This window comes from Triticum urartu, chromosome 4, assembly GCF_003073215.2.
Source record: "Triticum urartu cultivar G1812 chromosome 4, Tu2.1, whole genome shotgun sequence".
NCBI classification, from domain to species: Eukaryota; Viridiplantae; Streptophyta; class Magnoliopsida; order Poales; family Poaceae; genus Triticum; species Triticum urartu.
In genome coordinates, this window is record NC_053025.1 from 619,313,970 (window position 1) to 619,333,808 (window position 19,839).

At 48.6% G+C, this 19,839-nt stretch overlaps 1 protein-coding gene across 1 annotated transcript; it reads left to right on the top strand.

The window, feature by feature from the left end:
• Window positions 1–649: 649 nt before the first annotated feature.
• On the top strand, window positions 650–4,454 carry LOC125554459. The gene is made up of 2 exons (XM_048718015.1): window positions 650–1,588; window positions 3,916–4,454. The coding sequence occupies exons 1-2, from the start codon at window positions 869–871 to the stop codon at window positions 4,150–4,152; spliced, it is 957 nt and encodes a 318-aa protein (XP_048573972.1). The 5' UTR covers window positions 650–868; the 3' UTR covers window positions 4,153–4,454.
• The last annotated feature ends 15,385 nt before the right edge of the window (window positions 4,455–19,839 follow it).

Consider the following 19,839-nt stretch of genomic DNA (forward strand, 5'->3'; position numbering starts at 1 on the left):
ATAAACTTGACGCCAAGCTACCACATGTTGGTTGCAGTTACACGACAGTCAATTTTGCATCAACTGTAGCAGATAATTGCAACGCTACACACCTTGTCCTCGTCTTTGTGAGAGTGAAGCCTCATTCTGCTTCCCTGTGCCATGAGAAAAAAGAAAACCATCATAATCCAAGTACAGCGTGTTCAAGAGATAAGAAATAGTAACCGTGCTGCCAAGGTCAGTAGTCCAAAGACACAAGTATTACTTTTAATATTACACCCATAGCTTACACTCAAACAATTTGTTTTGAAGGAGCACCAGGGAAAAAGATACAGCAAAAGGCATGCGGCAAGATAGCAGGTTGTCGGAGAATATGGCGCCAACATGGGCGGCAGAGTCAGAGTAGGACGAGCGGGGCAGAGTCAATTGCTGTACGAAGCTGCAGCATGTACAATTGTATAGATACATGAGGGAAAGGCTAGTAGTATCAGAATTGGAGTTGTAGTAGAGTTCAGATTGCTAGCAATCTAGTACTATTATATATATATAGGGTGGATCTATTATGATAACACCCCTTAAGAGTCTTATTCTAATAACACCAAGATTATTCTGATAACACTTCGTTCCGTGAACTGGACCGCACATTCACTACAGAAAAACTCACCCACCCATCCCACTTATCCATTCGTCAGATCCCACCACATCCCGCGACCTCCTCTCTCTCTCCCCAAGCAACTCCCCCTCTGTCGCCCCGCCTTGCGCCACCGGTAGCCCGAAGCGCCGCGCCGCTGGCCGCCCGTACCACGACTTGCGGCTCGGGGACTCCTCTTCCTACCTCCCCTAGCGGCTCCACCACCTACCTTCTTCCACCGCCGCCGACAGCGCCTCCATGACTCCTCTGGCCCCCGGCCACCGCGCCTCCTCTAACCCCGGCCGGCGCTCCACCCACCGCACCCAAGCCCATCGGCCACCGCGTGCGCCTCCTCTCATGCCCGCCCACAACGCCTCCCATTCCCGAACGCATCACCCCACCATCCCGCACTCCACCTCCGCCGTGACCTCATGGTGCGAGCCGCCGCCCTGGAGTGCCCGATCTCCGCCGCACCGTGGTCCCCAGGCCCCCGCCGGCCACCCAGAGCCCACCTTCTTCTTTGAAGCCCCCCCCTCAGCGCACCCTCACCATCTTCCTCGTCGGGCTCCCACGCCCCGTGCGCCGGCCACCGTCGACTCCCTGACGACGAAGAAACGGCGGGCGAAGCTGCATCCGGCTCCACAAGGCATGCAGCGCGGAAGGGGTGCTCCCTGCCTTCCCACTGGCGGTGCGGTTCGGTCCACCCCTGATGAGCAACACCCACCTCCACATCACCGCGCCGCCATGGAGAGTGGTGATCACGGATGGTGCTCGCATATCCTGCAGGTTCTCGTCCTCTCTTGGCTGTCGCGGCGCACGAGTGCAACCAGGCCAACGGCGGCGACCTTCTGCCTTCCTCCTCCTCTTGCTCGAGCCCAATTGGGTCAACGGCAGTGCAGCCGGATCCAGCGAGCAGTGCACATCACACCCTCCTGTGGTTTGTTCACGACCACCATGGCCCTCCCCTCCCCTGCACAGGCCATGGCTCCCTGCGATGTGCCCCCGTCCTGGGCGTGCCATGCGGTTCAGCAGTACCTGATCCCCTCGGGTGCTCTAAATTCCTGCAGCTGATTCATCGCGGTGGTAACACGACCAGAACAAGAAGCGCTGGGAGAGGTCAGGCAGCTGATCTTCCTCAATCCCCAACAAAAAAATCGACGAGGTGCTTCATAGTTTCCGTGCGGTTTGCTTGCGCGCTCTGTGCGGTAACCCAGCATCCTGTAGTTAGTTCAGGAATCTGCAGTGCGTGGGTGCCACCGGATGGGGGGACGAGGTGCTATCCATGGCACACTGGAGTTTTTTTGTGTGTTCGTCGCAGAAAACTTTTTTTTACTTTTATTGGGGGAGAATCAAAGTGCAGTGTGGTTCACTATTTGCTGCCCTTGTGGTTTGTTGTACTTTTTATTGGAGGAGAAAACTAGGAACACAAAATAAAAAAAGTGCACTGCACACACTCTGAAGAAAATACATGATGCAGTTTGGTTGTGCTATTACTGTTTATTGTAGGAGAAGCTTTGGACAGAAAAAATGAGAAAAAAGTGCATGAATATCATAGAGACTGAACAGATGCCAGGGCTGCAAGCCTGCAACTAAACCAAACCACACAATAGACAACAGCCAAACACTGTCTAAATATAAACCATAATTATTGATAGCATGGATCCAGACAGCATGATCTGGAGCTAACTGAGAAAAAAGTATAAACTTGACGCCAAGCTACCACATGTTGGTTGCAGTTACACGATCAGTCAATTTTGCATCAACTGTAGCAGATAATTGCAACGCTACACATGTTGCCTCGTCTTTGTGAGAGTTGAAGCCTCATTCTGCTTCCCTGTGCCATGAGAAAAAAGGAAACCATCATAATCCAAGTACAGCGTGTTCAAGAGATAAGAAATAGTAACCGTGCTGCCAAGGTCAGTAGTCCAAAGACACAAGTATTACTCTTAATATTAGACCCATAGCTTACACTCAAACAATTTGTTTTGAAGGAGCACCAGGGTAAAGATACAGCAAAAGGCATGCGGCAAGATAGCAGGTTGTCGAAGAATATGGCGCCAACATGGGCGGCAGAGTCAGAGTAGGACGAGTGGGGCAGAGTCAATTGTGTACGAAGCTGCAGCATGTACAGTGTATAGATACATGAGGGAAAGGCTAGTAGTATCAGAATTGGAGTTGTAGTTGAGTTCAGATTGCTAGCAATCTAGTACTATTATATATATATAGGGTGGGTCTATTATGATAACACCCCTTAAGAGTCTTATTATATAACACCAAGCTTATTCTGATAACACTCCATTCCGAACTGGACCGCACATCCAACTACAGAAAAACTCACACTCACCCACCTCCCACTTATCCATTCGTCAGATCCCACCGCATCCCGCAACCTCCTCTCACTCTCCCCAAGCAACTCCCCCTCCGTCGCCCCGCCTTGCGCCACCGGTAGCCCGAAGCGCCGCGCCGCTGGCCGCCCGTACCTTGACTTGCGGCTCGGGGACTCCTCTTCCTACCTCCCCTAGAGGCTCCACCACCTACCTTCTTCCACCGCCGCCGACAGCGCCTCCATGACTCCTCTGCCCCCGGCCACCGCGCCTCCTCTAACCCCGGCCGGTGCTCCACCCACCGCACCCAAGCCCATCGGCCACCGCGTGCGCCTCCTCTCATGCCCGCCCACAACGCCTCCCATTCCCGAACGCATCACCCCACCATCCCGCACTCCACCTCCGCCGTGACCTCATGGTGCGAGCCGCCGCCCTGGAGCGCCCGATCTCCGCCGCACCGTGGTCCCCAGGCCCCCGCCGGCCACCCAGAGCCCACCTTCTTCTTTGAAGCCCCCCCCTCCGCGCACCCTCACCATCTTCCTCGTCAGGCTCCCACGCCCCGTGCGCCGGCCACCGTCGACTCCCTGACGACGAAGAAACGGCCGGCGAAGCTGCAGTCCAGCTCCATGAGGCATGCAGTGCGGAAGGGGCGCTCCCTGCCTTCCCACTGGCGGTGCGGTTCGGTCCACCCCCGATGAGCAACACCCACCTCCACATCACCGCGCCACCATGGAGAGTGGTGGTCATGGATGGTGCTCGCATATCCTGCAGGTTCTCGTCCTCTCTTGGCTATCGCGGCGCACGAGTGCAACCGATCCAACGGCGGCGACCTTCTGCCTTCCTCCCCTTCTTGCTCGAGCCCAATTGGGTCAACGACAGTGCAGCCGGATCCAGCGAGCAGTGCACATCACGCCCTCCTATGGTTTGTTCACGACCACCATGGCCCTCCCCTCCCTGCACTGCCTTCCCTCCCCTGCACAGGCCATGGCTCGCTGCGATGTGCCACCGTGCTGGGCGTGCCATGCGGTTCAGCAGTACCTGAATCCCCTCGGGTGCTCTGAATTCATGCGGGTGATTCATCGCGGCAGTAACACGACCAAAACAAGAAGCGCGGGGAGAGGTCAGGCAGCTGATCTTCTTCATTCCCCAACAAAAAAATCGGCGAGGTGGTTCATAGTTTCTGTGCGGTTTTCTTGTGCGCTTTGTGCGGTAAGCTAGCATCCTGTAGTTAGTTCAGGAATCTGCAGTGCGTGGGTGCCACCGGATGGGGGGACGAGGTGCTATCCATGGCACGCTGGAGTTTTTTTGTGTGTTCGTTGCAGAAAACCTTTTTTACTTTTATTGGGGGAGAATCAAAGTGCAGTGTGGTTCACTATTTGCTGCCCTTGTGGTTCGTTGTACTTTTTATTGGAGGAGAAAACTAGGAACACAAAATAAAAAAGTGCACTGCACACACTCTGAAGAAAATACATGATGCAGTTTGGTTGTGCTATTGCTGTTTATTGCAGGAGAAGATTTGGACAGAAAAAATGAGAAAAAAGTGCATTGCACACACTTTGAAGAGGACACGAGAAAAGGAGGCATTTTTTCAGTGTTATTTGTGTTGTTTTTCAGGCACATGTATATGATTTTGTTTAAAAGCAGTTCATCCAGCATTGTGTTGCGGTTCATTTTTCTCGATCATTACGGTAGTCTCGAGGTTCACTTTTCGTAGTATTGCGGTTCACCAACACTCGACATGAAGTGCACTCCACCTTGTTTGGAAAAATTTACGTCCCACAAAAAAGAGATCATGCAGTGCACTTGTCTGTCCGATGAAATGCGGTTTTAGTCTGAAGCAGTGTACTCCACCTCGTTTGGGAAAATTTATGTCCCACAAAAAAAGTCATGCAGTGCACTTGCCTGTCCAATGAAGTGCGGCTTTTAGTCTAAATAAGTACGGTTTTCCATCTGATACAGTATGGACCGTTTACGGTAGTCTCGAGGTTCACTTTTCATAGTATTACGGTTTACCAACGCTCGACATGAAGTGCACTCCACCTCGTTTGCGAAAATTTACGTCCCACAAAAAAAGAAAATTACGTCCCACAAAAAAGAAATCATGCAGTGCACTTGTCTGTCCAATGAAGTGCGTTTTTTAGTCTAAATAAGTGCGGTTTTCTGTCTGATGCAGTACGGCTCGTTTACGGTAGTCTCGAGGTTCACTTTTCATAGTATTATGGTTCACCAACACTCGACATGAAGTGCACTCCACCTCATTTAGGAAAAATTACGTCCCACAAAAAAGAAATCATGTAGTGCACTTGTTTATTCAATCAAGTGCGGTTGTTCGTCCGATGCAGTGCGGTTTTCAGTCGGATGAAGTACCTACGTCGATTTGGGTGTCGCGAAAAACAAATTGTCCGCATTTCGGTAAATTTAAAACTGCTCTTAAACCGTAAGGAATTAGAGAGAGTGTTCTACATGAAAAAGTTACGTCTTCTCGATATCTTTCCAAAGGCATATCATTCGAATCATTTCGACAACCGTTTTGTAAAAAATTCGCGAAAAACGGCCGCTGCCACTTGTCGTCCTCCACACGATTTTCAGAATTAACTTAAAACCATAAGGAATCTCAAAAACATTTCAACATATGAAAGTTGCGCCTCGTCCATAGCTTTCCAACGACATATTACACGCCTCGTTCCGACAAATGGTTAAAAAACTAGAGTGAAAACAGTACCGAAAATTTGAAAAAAATTGAAAAACAGAATTCCGCGATTTAGTAAATTTGAAACTGCTCTTAAACCATAACAAATTAGAGAAAGAAATAGATATGAAAAATATGCGTCTCAATGATATGTATCCAATGGTGTATCATTTGCTTCATTCCGACGAACGGTTTAGATAAAAATGTAAAAAAACGCTCGCTGCCACTCGTCATCCGCCGCACCATTTTCAAAACTGCTCTTAAACCGTGAGGAATCTCGAAAAGTGTTCAACATGGAGAAGTTGCGCCTAATCCATAACTTTTCAATGATATATTACACGCCTCGTTCCGACAAACAGTATAAAACTAGAGCGAAAACAGTACCGAAAAAACACTGCGTGCAGTTTTTTGCAACAGGAAGTTCACTCGCCTCAGTACTGCAGCACACTTGGTTCAAACAAAGACGTGCACTTGCGTTGAGCGTGCAGTGCGGAAGTGTTATCAGAATAGACCGGCTGTATATATATATATATATGTATATATATGTGTGTGTGTGTATGTGTGCGCGCGCGCTTTTTTTTAGCAAAACTGTTGTATATAGATGTCCCTATGTAATCAGAGGCAGGAAATAAGAAAGCTCTCTATCTCAGCGCTTTCCTGACTTCTAATTCCCTGAATCCTCAACTTTGCTGCCAAGACTTGCGCCAATCACGACACCTACCAATCGCCAGAGGATACAACCTCCGATGAACTACCCCTACAATCTCTCCAAAGTCAATCCAGGCTACAACATCTGGTATCAGAACCAGGAAGCGAAGTCAGAACTGCAAGAAGCTATATAACCAAGCAACCGTAGGAGGGTTTCACGGACATCCATAATGAAATCTTGCCCATTGATGAGCGTGTAAATACCCCGGAGAAGCAATCATGCGTCAATGTCCCGTTGCCAAATTCCCCACCCCTTAGTAAGATGTCTAGTGCCTCTGCTATCCCGACAACTCTTCTAGGTTACCACGCAGCAGTTACCTATATTGTTGAAGTGATTGCCGGTATTGCCGCATCAGGCTGTAGGTGCATCAATGCCGACAAGGTCCTATGCATCGCCCCTGCATATGAAGGATTGGTATGATGAACATCATCACAACAACATATGAAGGATTGGTACGATGAACATCATCACAACATTTGAGTTCAAGGTAGGCAAGTGGGAATGGCTGCATTTACAACACCAACGACAGCTACCTTGGCAATGCACACCCACTCAAGCTAACACCCCGATTCTATGGCCCCTTCAGATCACTGAAGGGATCAGATATATTGCTTATAGGCTTCCGCTTCTGGAAGGGACACAAATCCATAGTCTTCCATGTGGGCCTCAAGCGTTATGATGGTGAGCAACCAGTGACAACTTCGGTGCTCCCATCAACCATGGCCTAGTAGTTACAACACCAGCATCTTTGAAGCTACACGCTTTGCCACGACAAGTGGCAAATTCTCGTGACTTGGCAAGTGCTCCCAAAAAATGAACCCACTTGTGAGGATGTAATCCGAGTTTAGGGAGCAATTTTCAAGAATTCCAGCTAGAGGACGAGCTATTTCACAGGGAGGGTAATGTTGAGGACATGCACTGGGGTAAAAGATACAGCAGAAGGCATGCAATAAAACAGCAGGCTCTTGCAGCTATGACAAACAAGGCGCCAACACAGGCGACAGTGGTAGGAGGCATGGGTCAGAATAAGAAAAGGATCCTGTAACAGGTATATTCTTATACAGGTAGGAGGAAGACAGGGGCGGAGCTGGGCACCGGGCACCCAGGGCCCAGGCCCGGGGCATGGGAATTTTACCCAGCTTGATGTATATAGAATTTGTTTTGGGCCTGGGGTACAGCGAGTGAAAGGAGGCCCGAAGTGAGCGATCCAGGTAGCAGCGCACACACGGACTACACACACGTACCAGCCATTAGCCCACGACCGCAAACCGGCTACACGAGTGCACGACCTAACTCGCCCGTCTCCAGCGATCGAGCCGCCGCCTACCTGCCTCCCTGCTCGGTCCGTCGGCCGCCGTGGCGTCGTCGCTATCCGGCATACACCGGCCACAGCCGTCCACTTCTCCAGGAAGGCCCCTGCTACCCTGGTCCCTCCCCGGCAGCCCAACGCTACCCCTGTGTGCGCCGTTCGTTGCGGCGCGCCGTCCCTTTCTTCTCTTGCCCTGCCTAACCTTGATAAATTTCTTTGATTCTTTGTAGTTTCTACTTGTACCGTGTTTTACAATTTAACATAGTAACCTCTGTGTATGAACTGCATTGAACTAAGTTTAATTGAAAAAATGTGTACTTAGTCATGGAGGGAGAAGGAAAGCCGATCGGAATCTCAGTATTGTACTGTGTGTTGTTGAACTCAAACTGACGTATTGTCGAACTCAAATTGGTGTATTTGCAATTCCATTTATGTTGTAGAAATGGAAGATGAAGAGATATTTTTTCACTGGTGCCCGCAACAAGGGTGTCTTGAAGTTGAATTCCAAGTATTGATGATGATGATATTCTATATCATTTTCAATCATATAGGTCTCGCGAAGGGCTTTTATCACGTCAAAGTGGTAAGTATTTCGATTTGTTTCAATGATAATTGTTTCAATTGATGTTTATGTTTTTTACGAAATTATATATTTTAAAATGCCTTGAAGGTGTTGGTCATTCTACCATCGATCAAGTTATGGGATGCATTGACGAACTATTCAATTGACTTGGTATCTTTTTTGTATTCCCATATTACTATTTGTACTTCTGTCCCGTTTTTATCTATTTTCTTGGATCATTGAGCATCAAGTTTAAATTATAGATTTATTGATAAAATAAACTTTATTCTGTAATGCTTTCACATCAGGTTTTTTTCGAAATTGTATGAGTTAGTTTTAAGGCCAAAGTTTTTCCATGTTGCCGAGAAAAAAAAATTAGGCCCGGGGTTTGCTTTATTCCTGGCTCCGCCACTAGAGGAAGAGGCTAATGTGTCAGAGTTGTGCCTCTATCCATATATATGTAAGGAAATATGCAACTTAGTATTATCAGGAGGCAAAAGCCATCGCAAAAGCCATCATATATAAATGTACAAGGTAGACCACAAGCCAGAATGCAACCCCCTGTCGAACTCATGGTGGATCCACAACACTGAGTTTGGAGAGGTAAAATCCATGTTGTGCTCTAGTCTATGCCTTCGTGAAGAAATCCGCTAGCTATAACTCGGAAGGCACATACTGAAGAGCAATAACATGGTCCTGCACACCAGCGCGCACAAAGAAAGCATCAACACCAATATGCTTGGTAAGCTCATGCTTCACAGGGTCCCGTGCAATACTGATAGCACCTATAATATATGACAAGGGTGTAGTAGGTGTAGTAAAAGTAACACCAAAATCCTCAAGTAACCAGTGTAACCAAGTCATCTCTGCGGTGAGAAGAGCCATAGCTCTCAACTCAACCTATGCACTCAAACAGGAAATTGCAATTTGTTTCTTCGTCTTCCAGGCAAATGAGAGAACCACCAAGAAAGACACAGTAGCAGAAAGTGAATGACTAGTCTTAATCTTATAAACCCACTTTCAAGTGATGGGATGAACACGGGGGGGGGGGGGGGGGGGGGGGGGGGGGGGAGAAACTAGATCCCACGTGTCGGTGCGCTCAAAGGGCGGCAATCTCCGCTGGCATCGCACACTGCCATTCAGGATGAACAATAGCATGTCGATAAGAAGTTGGCTCAAGAACGGTCGAAAGACCATAGCGAGAAGGAGAATATCGGTCAGGGGGTGGGGAAGGCCGTGAACGAAGACCATAAGTTGGATGAGAGGAGGAAGATGACACACCAAAAGTAAGATGACACACCAAAAGTAGAGGGCACCTCAATAGTCTCATCCATAACACATGAACGGCGAGTATAATGGAAAGGAAAGGAGGGAAGAGGTGGAATCACTGGAGGTGGAGACACGGAATGTATCGGTGATGAAGGTGGAGAAGGGGAAGATATCGGTGATGAAGGTGAGAGTCGTGCGATGAGGGAGGAGAAAAAACTGTAGGAGAGGACGGCGCCGGATCTACAGCGGGACGAGTAGGAAGTCAGGGCACAAACGAAGGTGTATCCAGGAACATAAGAAAAGATATGTCCTCTGTGAAAAAGGCCGAGGATGGACGTGGGTAGAAAGGACGAGATTCATCAAAGGTCACATCCCGAGAAATACGCATTTGGCAACCGACAGGATCCCAACACCGATAGCCCTTATGCTCATCACTGTATCCAAGAAAGACACACTCAACAGACTGAGCGGTCAGTTTGGTGTGTTCACGAGGGGCAAGCAAAACATTGCAGACGCAACCAAACAAACGAAGCGTCGAAGCGTCAAATAATCAGGAGAACGACCTAAAAGACGCTCGAGAGAATACCACCCTATAGAGCAACAGATGACTGGATGTTGATGAGGTAGGTGGAAGTGGTAACAGCGTCAGCCCAGAAGTGAGGCCGAAGAGAGGCCGTGATCATCATCGCACGCGTCGTTGACGATGCTTACGCTCAGGCTCAGCCACACCATTCTAAGCATGAGCACCAGGGCAAGAGAACTGAGTAATGTACCCTAGTCAGCAAGGAATCCTCGCAATGCATGCGAGATATACTCACCAGCTGAATCTGCACGAAAAACACGAATAGGAGTGGAAAATTGGATATGAACCATGGCAGAAATTTTTTTGTATATCGATAAGGCCTCACTATGAGAAGAATACATGAAATAGATCCAAGTGTATCGAGAAAAATCATCTATACAGATAATATAGAAGCGATGACCCCTTTGGAAGCAAAGGGAGACGGACACCAAACATCAGAGTGAACGAGATCAAAAGGACACTCGAACACTGACTTACTGTGAGGATATGGTAGCTGAATTTGCTTACCAAGCCTACAACCCAAACAATCCAACGATGAGTTACCGAAAACAGACCCCGGCACACCGGGATGAACCAAAGATGAGACAAGAACCACATAAATGGCCAAGACGATGATGCCATTGCTGAAAAGAGCTGGTAGATGCAGCAACAGGGGCTGCAAGACTGGCGACGGTGGCAGTAGAGGGAATACGAACCCAACCTAGCTCCCAGAGACCATCAGAACATCGACCGCCAGCACCAAGCAAAGCCCCCGTGCGACGATCCTGAACAAAACATGAATCAAAGTCTAGAATGACCCTACAACTTGAGTCAACAATCTGACCACCAGATATGAGCTGCATGGTAAGTCGGGGAACATGAGCGACAGAGGGAACATGAAATGAAGAAGTGCTAAGAGTGCCTCGACTAGCTACGGGGAGGGGAGTGCCATCAGCCGTAAGAACACAAACAGGAGACTCGACAGGTCGAACGTAGGTTAAAGTGGAAGAATCATAAGTCATATGAGAAGATGCTCCAGTATCAAGAATCCATGGGGATGTACCTAAATGAGTAGAAGGTGGTTTCTTAGTGAAGAGTCAACGTAGAGCGACCACCAACGTGTGCCAAAGCTGCGACAGTTGACGGATAGCAGCCACCATGACATGTAAAAGCTGCAAAGGGAGTCAACGAAGTGCGGTCAAAACCGCGTGCGGAAGCCGCAAGAGGAGTCGATACGAAGCGGCCACCACCGTCTGAGAAAATCGGCAAAACAGGCAACAAGGTCCGAGGAGGAGGACCGAGCAAAGACGGAAGGTGTGTGTGTGAGACAATGTTAGTAGGACAACCACCATCAGAAATCACCGGACAGCCAAGAACTGAACCAATGCTCAAAGATAATGACATTGTGCATTTTGGGGGGGGGGGAACTGAGGGGGGCCAACTCAAATCAGCCAAGGCCCAAGGCGGTCTGTTTCACGGAAGGCCAGATGAAACGAGGCGACAGGGCACGAACCCACGGCCTTGTGGTTATGCAGCGCACAGGAACAAGATCATGTCTCAGCAAAATGGCGGAGCTGATCAGGGGCGGCTAGTGAGAAGATCAGCAATGGCTAGAGTCAGAAGACATGGATCAACGACGAAGGCAGTGGGGCTGAAGGCAGACGGCGGCGGGCGACGAAGAGAAACAGGGATCCGCGATGGCACCGGCGGATGCCTTTGCGCCCAAGGAGAAGCGTCGGATGGGCTAAAAGCGTAGGCATCCTGGGTGAGGCGAACCAGATGGCGAAAGGAGTCGGACGGGGCGAGGCTGGGCTGTGGAGAGTATGGGCGGATCTTGAGAGGAGACAACAGCGATCTAGGATTGAAGGAATGACAGCAACCGAGATGAGGGAGCTGCGACAGCAGGCAAGGAGACACGGCGGCGCGACGGGAGGATCAAGCACAAGTTGCACATGCTAAAAATATTAACCTAAGCTCTAATACCATGCGACGGGAGGATCAAGCACAAGTTGCACAGGTACAGCGGAGGCCACGGGCCAGAATGCAAAAGGCCAAAGGCCACCATAAATATAACTCTAACAATATATAAGGCCTAAAACATATTTCAAGGTTTACTTTGACCACTTGTTTCACCAAATAATATACATTTTGTATGTTACAAAAGTATACAATCGAATTCGTATTTGAAAGGAGTTTTCAATTGCATAATTGTAGAAAAACTCTAACCCCAAGCTCCCAACATTAGTGAACACAAAGGGATTGGTAGTTCTGTGATTAAGTATTGTGATCTGAGATGCACCATGAAAAAATGTGGCATGCATCATAGTATACTATTAACACCATACACATAATGACATATGTTTCTTTTTGAAAATATAGTCTTAACAAACAAAATCAAGCAATTAGCAACATAAAGAAACTGGCAACATACGCAAGGATTTTTCAATACTATTTCAGATTTACCCAGGCTGACAAAAGAAACAAAAACTGCATACACAAGCTGCCTACAGAAAACAGGTCTAGTTTCTGAAAAGCCTACCTCACAAGGCAAGCTAAACGATTACTAGCACATTCAAGGCACAATAATGAACTCCACTAGTACTCCGAACACAGTTGTAGGCATCTTTAATAACCAAATTAAAGAGAGTAAGAACACATATATGATTATGCAAAATAAGCAGTGTGTTACTATAATGGGTCAGTTAGTTTATCTTATTATGAATATCCAACAGTGACGGGATGAGGATACATGCGGGTTATCGTTAGATAAAAGCGGGAGGTATGTGTAACTAGAGCTGAAATTAGATGAACAAGCAGAAAACTGAAAGATCTGTAGCACTTACATTGCGAAAGCAGCAACCATAGGGAAAGGATGAGCCAATGGACATGACCGATCAACTACTTTTTAAACTTGCCGCTGCTGCTTCATTATTATAGCATCATCGAAATTTTCTTTCACAATAGAGTAGGTGCCGTGTACATCACTTGGTTTGCCGAACTTGGACTCCGGTTCAGCATCGGTAGATCGAAAGTGAACAGAAGAGAACCGGCCCCTTCACAAAGGGATGAGAAGTTCCCCCAGAATAGGTCGGGCCTTTGGCACCACCAGCGGAACCTCAATAATGGACAGCTCGCTGGTCCCAGATGTCGACTGACCGACATGCATGTAGTACACTGCATAAGCGCCGTCCCTCTCTTTGGAGCGGGCAAGAAAGAGTTGGTCGCCGAGGGGCACCGCCTGGCCAAGGTAAGGAAGATTCATCTCATGCACCATCTCCCACACCTTCTTCTCCACGTCGTACCCGTAGGTTCCCATGTATTTCCTGGCAACCTTGTCGGGGCTGGTCACATTGTCCAGTTGCATGGAGAGCAAAATATGGGAGCCAACCATGGCGTAGGAGGCAACGCGTATAGCCGGCGGGTTCATGTACTCAGGCGGGGTGATGCGGCACGAAAAGATGGGCGGCAGCTCGAGTTCTAGGCAAACCTCGGCTTGGTTAGGGCGGCCGTCCTCGAAGTCTTAATCTGCTCGAACTAGGGAAGGTAGTCGAGCCCCATCACCCCCCTCTTCATGGAGGGGCAGCTCGAGAGCACGTAGAGCTGGCCGCGGTGTGCAATCAGGATGGGCTCCATCTTATTGGTATGGAGCCACGGGCCCTGCCACTCCTTGGAGGCCGTCACATCGAAGATGGTGGTGTGAATCTGCTCGTCCCCGCCCACGCCAACGATCCAGGACCCCTACGGTGACTCCATGGCAGTGAGCGACATGCCGCGTTGGCTGAGGTGCAGCGAGATCTTAGGCGCCATTGTGCCAACACTGAGGATGGAGTACACTGGCTCCGCCTTGTGCTCCACCACCAGATATACCGGCTTTTCTGGAACTACGATTTTCCGGCGAAGACAGGTGGAAATGGAATCATCACCATCCTTCGCAGCGCGCTTCAGCTCGGTCGGCATCTCAGGATGGTGGCGGTAGCGGCGGCGATGGAAACCCTAGAACAGAGTGCATGCCGTCTTTTCGGTGGTTTTATGCTCACCACAAGGTGGGCCTGGGCCCTTAGGCCTTGGCAATTGGGATTTGTAGACGAAATTGCTTGCTCGGCCTTGTTTGGCAGACCGGTTTTGACACACCATGTGACGAGAGCAACTATCCTACCACTTCCGATTAGCAACTAAATTTGTTATTTTTCCCTCCAGTTAGGGTTTGGGTCCTCTCGGTGGTGATCTCCGCCGCCGTTGAGATCTTTACTTCCCTCCCGCCGATCAAACCAGAGTACGTCCGTGGAGCGATCAAGGGGCGATCATTGGGATCGCTGCCCGCTCCTGGTCTGTGTTCCTGGCTTCGACGGGGTGTTAGGGTTTCCACCAAAGGCCCGATCTTCTATATCGGGTTAGTGTTCTCCATGGATTCGACCGGGGCCTCTTGTTCGTCTGCGGTTAGTGATGTTGAAGTAATGATGAAGGAGTTGGGGCTGCGTGAGGAGGATCTGGACGACGTTGTGTTTGATGAGAAGGAGGCGCCACAGGAGGCGGCGAGGTGGGTTGCCCTAGTTAGGGTGAACACCAAGAAAACCTACAGCAGAACTTGGTTCTATCGCAATATGAGAGCTGCTCGGGACATCGAACAGGAATCAAAGTTCCGGCCTCTAGAGGATAATCTGTACACGGTGCAATTCTCATGTTTGGGGGATTGGGAGAGGGTCATGCACGACGGACCTTGGAATTTTAGAGGAGATGGAGTGACGAAACCGCCGCTGATCAAGCTTGACTATATCGATATCTGGGTTCAGATACATGATCTGCTGGACCTATATGCACATCTCGTTGGCCCTCTCGCATCAAAAGTGGGTGAGGTTCTGCACATCGAACAGCCGTCTCAGGACTTTATGGGGAATTTCTACCGTGTGTGGGTTCGCATCAAGGTTGATAAACCTCTGAAGAATGCCATGTCGATGATTAGAGATGGCAAACGTCAAATCTACAGAGTTAAGTTTGAGAGGCCGCCGGACTGGTGCGCCGTGTGTGGCATGTTGGGGCACCTATACAAGGAGCACGACAATGGTATACACCCTCCTTCTGCATTGGTCTTCAAAGACCTGTGCGCTACTTGATACATGCGATCTGGGAAAGGTCCCGGAGAAGGAAGAGGATGCAGGGGAGGTCGCCGTGGCGGCCGGTTGGGCGGTCGAGCAAAGACCTATGAGAGGGACAATGAGCATTATGGTGACGAGTATACGGATGAGGATGGTGGCGCTGAGGAACCACAGAGGGATGCGGTTATGGAGGAAAGCAACAGAAAGAGGGCGAGCATGACAGAGAGTGCACCAAAGGAGATCGTCAGAGGCATGGATGGAGAGGCGGCTAGCTCAGATGGCAATCATACCGCACGGTGCTACTCCCTTGAGCCCTCCCCCGAAGAGAGACCCAAAACGCGACAAGATTTCAGAAGGAAAAGATGGTGCCACTATCCCAAAAAACCTTTGGCGGGCTCCCTCGAGGGGCGCCGCCAGGGACAATGAGTGCTTTGGTGTGGAATTGTCATGGAGCGGGTAAGGTCGCGACGGTTCATGAAATTCGCAATCTTGCGAAGAAGTTTACCCCTACCCTCCTATGTATCATTGAAACTCAAATAGATAGAGGTAGGGTAGAAGCTTTATCAGGAACTTTAGGCTTTGATTGTGCTTATGCAGTCGATAGCCAGGGTAGAAGTGGAGGTATAGGTCTGTTTTGGAATAAAGAAATAAAGATTGAAGTGTTGGGTTACTCTGTGTATCACCTAGATGTCTCTGTGGATGAGACAGGAAAGGAGATGTGGCGCATGACATGTGTATATGGTGAAGCTCAGACTCACCTTAGACATCAAACGTGGGAGGTTATGAAAAACATCAGTACATCTAGTGACTTGTCATGGCTATGCATTGGGGACTTTAATGAAGTTCTTCGCTTGGAGGAACACGAAGGAGTTGGGAGACGTAGCAATGCTCAGATGCAAGCCTTTCGGGAAGCTACAGATGTTTGCGGGTTGCTTGATATTGGCTACAGAGGCCACTTTTGGACTTTCGAAAAGAAGGTAGCAGGGGGTTCTTTCACCAGATGCAGGTTGGACAGAGCGCTCTCTAATGCACAGTGGACTACTATGTTTCCTTTGGCTCACTTGGATCACTTGGAAGCGGCTACATCTGACCATAATCCGATCCTATTGCAATGGGACGGAGCGCACCGAACACTGGCGAAACAGGGTTTTCGCTATGAAATGATGTCGGAGACGCATGAGGAATTGAAGAACACGATCAGTAGTGGATGGTCTGGCCCACCATGCATGTCTTTCGAGGACATGAGACAGAAGTTAGCTGCCATGTCTAAGAATCTTGAGGCTTGGAGCCGTGATACTTTTGGGAGTGTTCGCAAAGAGATAAAAACATCGCAACAAGAGCTTAAAATCCTGCGAGATGATCCCACGAGGGTGGGGCCGAACCATGCAGAGCTCGAAATTAATGAGAAGCTCGTTGAACTATATCACCGCGAGGAGATTATGTGGAGGCAAAGGGCAAGAGTTCAATGGCTAGCTGTGGGTGATAAAAACACAAGATTCTTCCATTTGCGGGCTAGTCTAAGGCGGAAGAAGAACATGATAAGAGCGTTACAGAATTCATTGGGGGTGCTAGTTGAGGACCCGGCTGAACTGAAAGCTTTGGCATTTGAGTTTTATCAAGATCTGTACAGGTCAGAGGGAGTACATGGTATGGAGGCTGTTCTACAACATGTACCGAGGAAGGTAACAGCTGGTATGAATGCTAACCTTTGTGCACCTTATACTAATGATGAAGTCAAAACAGTGCTGTTTCAGATGTTCCCCACAAGGGCACCTGGGCCTGATGGCTTTCCAGCTCATTTTTACCAGCGCCATTGGGATATATGTGGAGAGGAAGTTACTCGAGTGGTGCTCAGGATAGTCAGGGGGAAGATAGCCCTGAGAGCATAAATGATATAGTTTTGGTTCTGATTCCCAAGGTTACTAACCCCTCTCTCTTTTCACAATTCAGGCCCATAAGCTTGTGTAATGTGTTATATAAGATCGCCTCCAAAGTGGTGGCTAATAGATTGAAGCTCATCCTACCGGATATTATTTCAAGGGAGCAATCTGCCTTTGTTCCTGGGAGGTTAATCACGGATAACATAATATGTGCATATGAGTGTTTACACTTCATGAAGAGAACCAAGTCCAAAAGGAATAATTTCTGTGCGGTGAAGTTGGATATGATGAAAGCTTATGACAGATTGGAATCGTCCTATCTGCAAGCCATCATGAGCAAATTGGGTTTTGAGCAGCAATGGATTGACACCGTAATGGGTATGGTGTCTTCGGTTTCCTTTTCAGTTCCGTTCAATGGAGAGAAACTTGACAGTTTTAAGCCTACAAGGGGAATCAGGCAGGGAGACCCAATCTCCCCTATCTCTTCTTGATTGCAGTAGAGGGCCTTTTGTGCCTCCTAAAATCCAGTTCTCAGTCATCAGATTTGGTCGGTGTGAAGGTGGCTCCTACAACGCCACCCATTAATCACCTTTCTTTTTGCAGATGATAGCCTGCTGCTTTTCAAGACTAGTGTGGAGAGAGCAAATACGGTGTCAAACCTACTAGGATCTTACTGTGGTGCTTCGGGCCAAAGAATAAACCATGAGAAATCTACAATTTTATTTAGTAAGGGATGCAGCCAACCATTGCAAGATAGCATAAAAAACATCTTGCAAGTGCAGACTGAGTCATTGACAGACCGCTATTTGGGTATGCCTACAGAGGTAGGGCACTCAAAAAAGGGTACTTTCAAATACCTGGTGGACAGAGTATGGGACAAGGTGAAAGGATGGATGGAGAAATTGCTGTCAGTTGGTGGCAAGGAGGTTTTAATCAAGTCAGTTGCACAGGTAATTCCATTTTACTCCATGTCATGCTTTAGATTGCCTAGAGGATTGTGTGACAAAATTACCTCTATCATACGCCAGTTTTGGTGGGGAAGTAAAAGAGGCAGATGAAAGCCGTGCTGGGTAGCATGGGATGTAATGGTTCGTCCAAAACATGTGGGAGGTTTGGGTTTTCGAGACATGGATCTTTTCAATCTAGCGCTGCTGGCTAGGCAGGCGTGGAGAGTGCTAACCGAACCTGAATCCTTAAGTGCTCAAATTTTGAAAGCTGCTTACTTCCCAGAATCAAATATACTAGAAGCTGAGTTGGGCTCACACCCTTCTCAGATTTGGCGAGCCATACTTTACGGGCGTGACGTTCTGTCTCAGGGGATCATTAAAAGGATTGGAGATGGGGAATCAACGATGATATGGGAGCAAAACTGGTTACCACGGGACAACGTCAAGCGCCCGATCATGTCTTTGATCCAAAACCCTCCAGTACGAGTGGCAGAGCTTATCGACAGGAGTACATCAAGCTGGAGGGAAGGAGTCATTCGGGCGGTGTTTACACCCTTTGATGCAGAAGCAATACTCAAGATTCCTATTTGTCACAGAAGAGTACAAGATTTTTGGGCATGGAACGAGGAAAGACGAGGTATATTCACTGTTCGTTTAGCGTACAGAATGATTGTGAGGATCAAGACGGAAAGGGAGGCATGACTAGAAGAAAGAGAAAGTACATCACATGCAATAATGAACCAGGGAGGCTGGAACAATTTATAGAGGCTGCATGTTCCGGCCAAGCTGAAGCTATTCATGTGGCGTTTAGCACAACACTCCATACCATCACGAGAACTACTTCATCACAGGAATATGGCCACTTCGCTGGCGTGTATGTTATGCGGAGCACACGATAGTTGGTGCCTTGCCCTCTTGAGTTGCCCTATGTCTCGGTGTACATGGGCCCTGTCTTCCAATTCTGTTCTTGAGCAGATTAGTGTCAATCAGGATGACAATGCAAGGAGCTGGATCTCCAGTATGAGCGAAAAACTTGATATGGACGTGTTCATTCGGCTGACAGTATCTCTATGGGCAATCTGGAGTGCCAGGCGAAAAGCTCTCCATGAAGGTATCTTCCAAAGTCCGCATGCAATTAACAGTTTTATAAATTCTTACCTGGCAGAATTACGGAAACTGGACACACATCCAAAGCCTGGTACAGCAAGGGCTCCTCCAGTTGGCAGGGCATGGGTGTCACCACCAGAGAACCATGCAAAGGTCAATGTTGACGCCGCCGTTAGTCGCACCAGCAGATATGGGGCTGTAGCTGCTATTAGTCGAAGAAGGGATGGAAGTTTTGAGGGGGCTTCTTTGGTTGTCATTCCCTCTGTGAGTGATCCAGCAACGTTGGAGGCCTTGGCGGATAGGGAAGGCATTGCCCTCTCAACAGATCTAAACAGTCAGAGGATTCATATAGCCTCAGATTGCATGAATGTGGTGCATGAAATCAAGGAGGGAAGTAGATCAAGTTATGGTGCAATCATCCAGGAGGTTAAATTAGGTGTTAGTGCTTTTATCTCTTGTAATATAGTTTATGAAAGTAGGAGCTCGAATTTCGAGGCTCACAATCTAGCGAAGCATGCTTTATGACTGGGTCCGGGCCATCATGTATGGCTAGGTCATCCGAGGAATCTTCCCTCCGTCCCTGTAAATGTGGTGACGATATAATAAAGCTTCGCGTGATTGTCTCAAAAAAATGTGACGAGAGCAACTAGTCAGAGCGCTGGTAACGAACGGTTCGCAAGCACTCCGCGCGTGACGAGGGTCGCGCGTGGAGTGCTCCCACAAAGGAAAACCAGCTGGTGCGGTTGGTTCCCGGTTTTTCCTTTTCGGTTTGTGGTTT

Excerpts from the sequence above, each read along its gene's own strand:
- LOC125554459 (XM_048718015.1), top strand. The coding sequence starts at position 869 with ATGACTCCTCTGGCCCCCGGCCACCGCGCCTCCTCTAACCCCGGCCGG. Across the intron at positions 1,589-3,915 it reads CCCTCCCCTCCCCTGCACAG|GCCATGGCTCGCTGCGATGT; the intron begins GCCATGGCTCCC and ends TCCCCTGCACAG.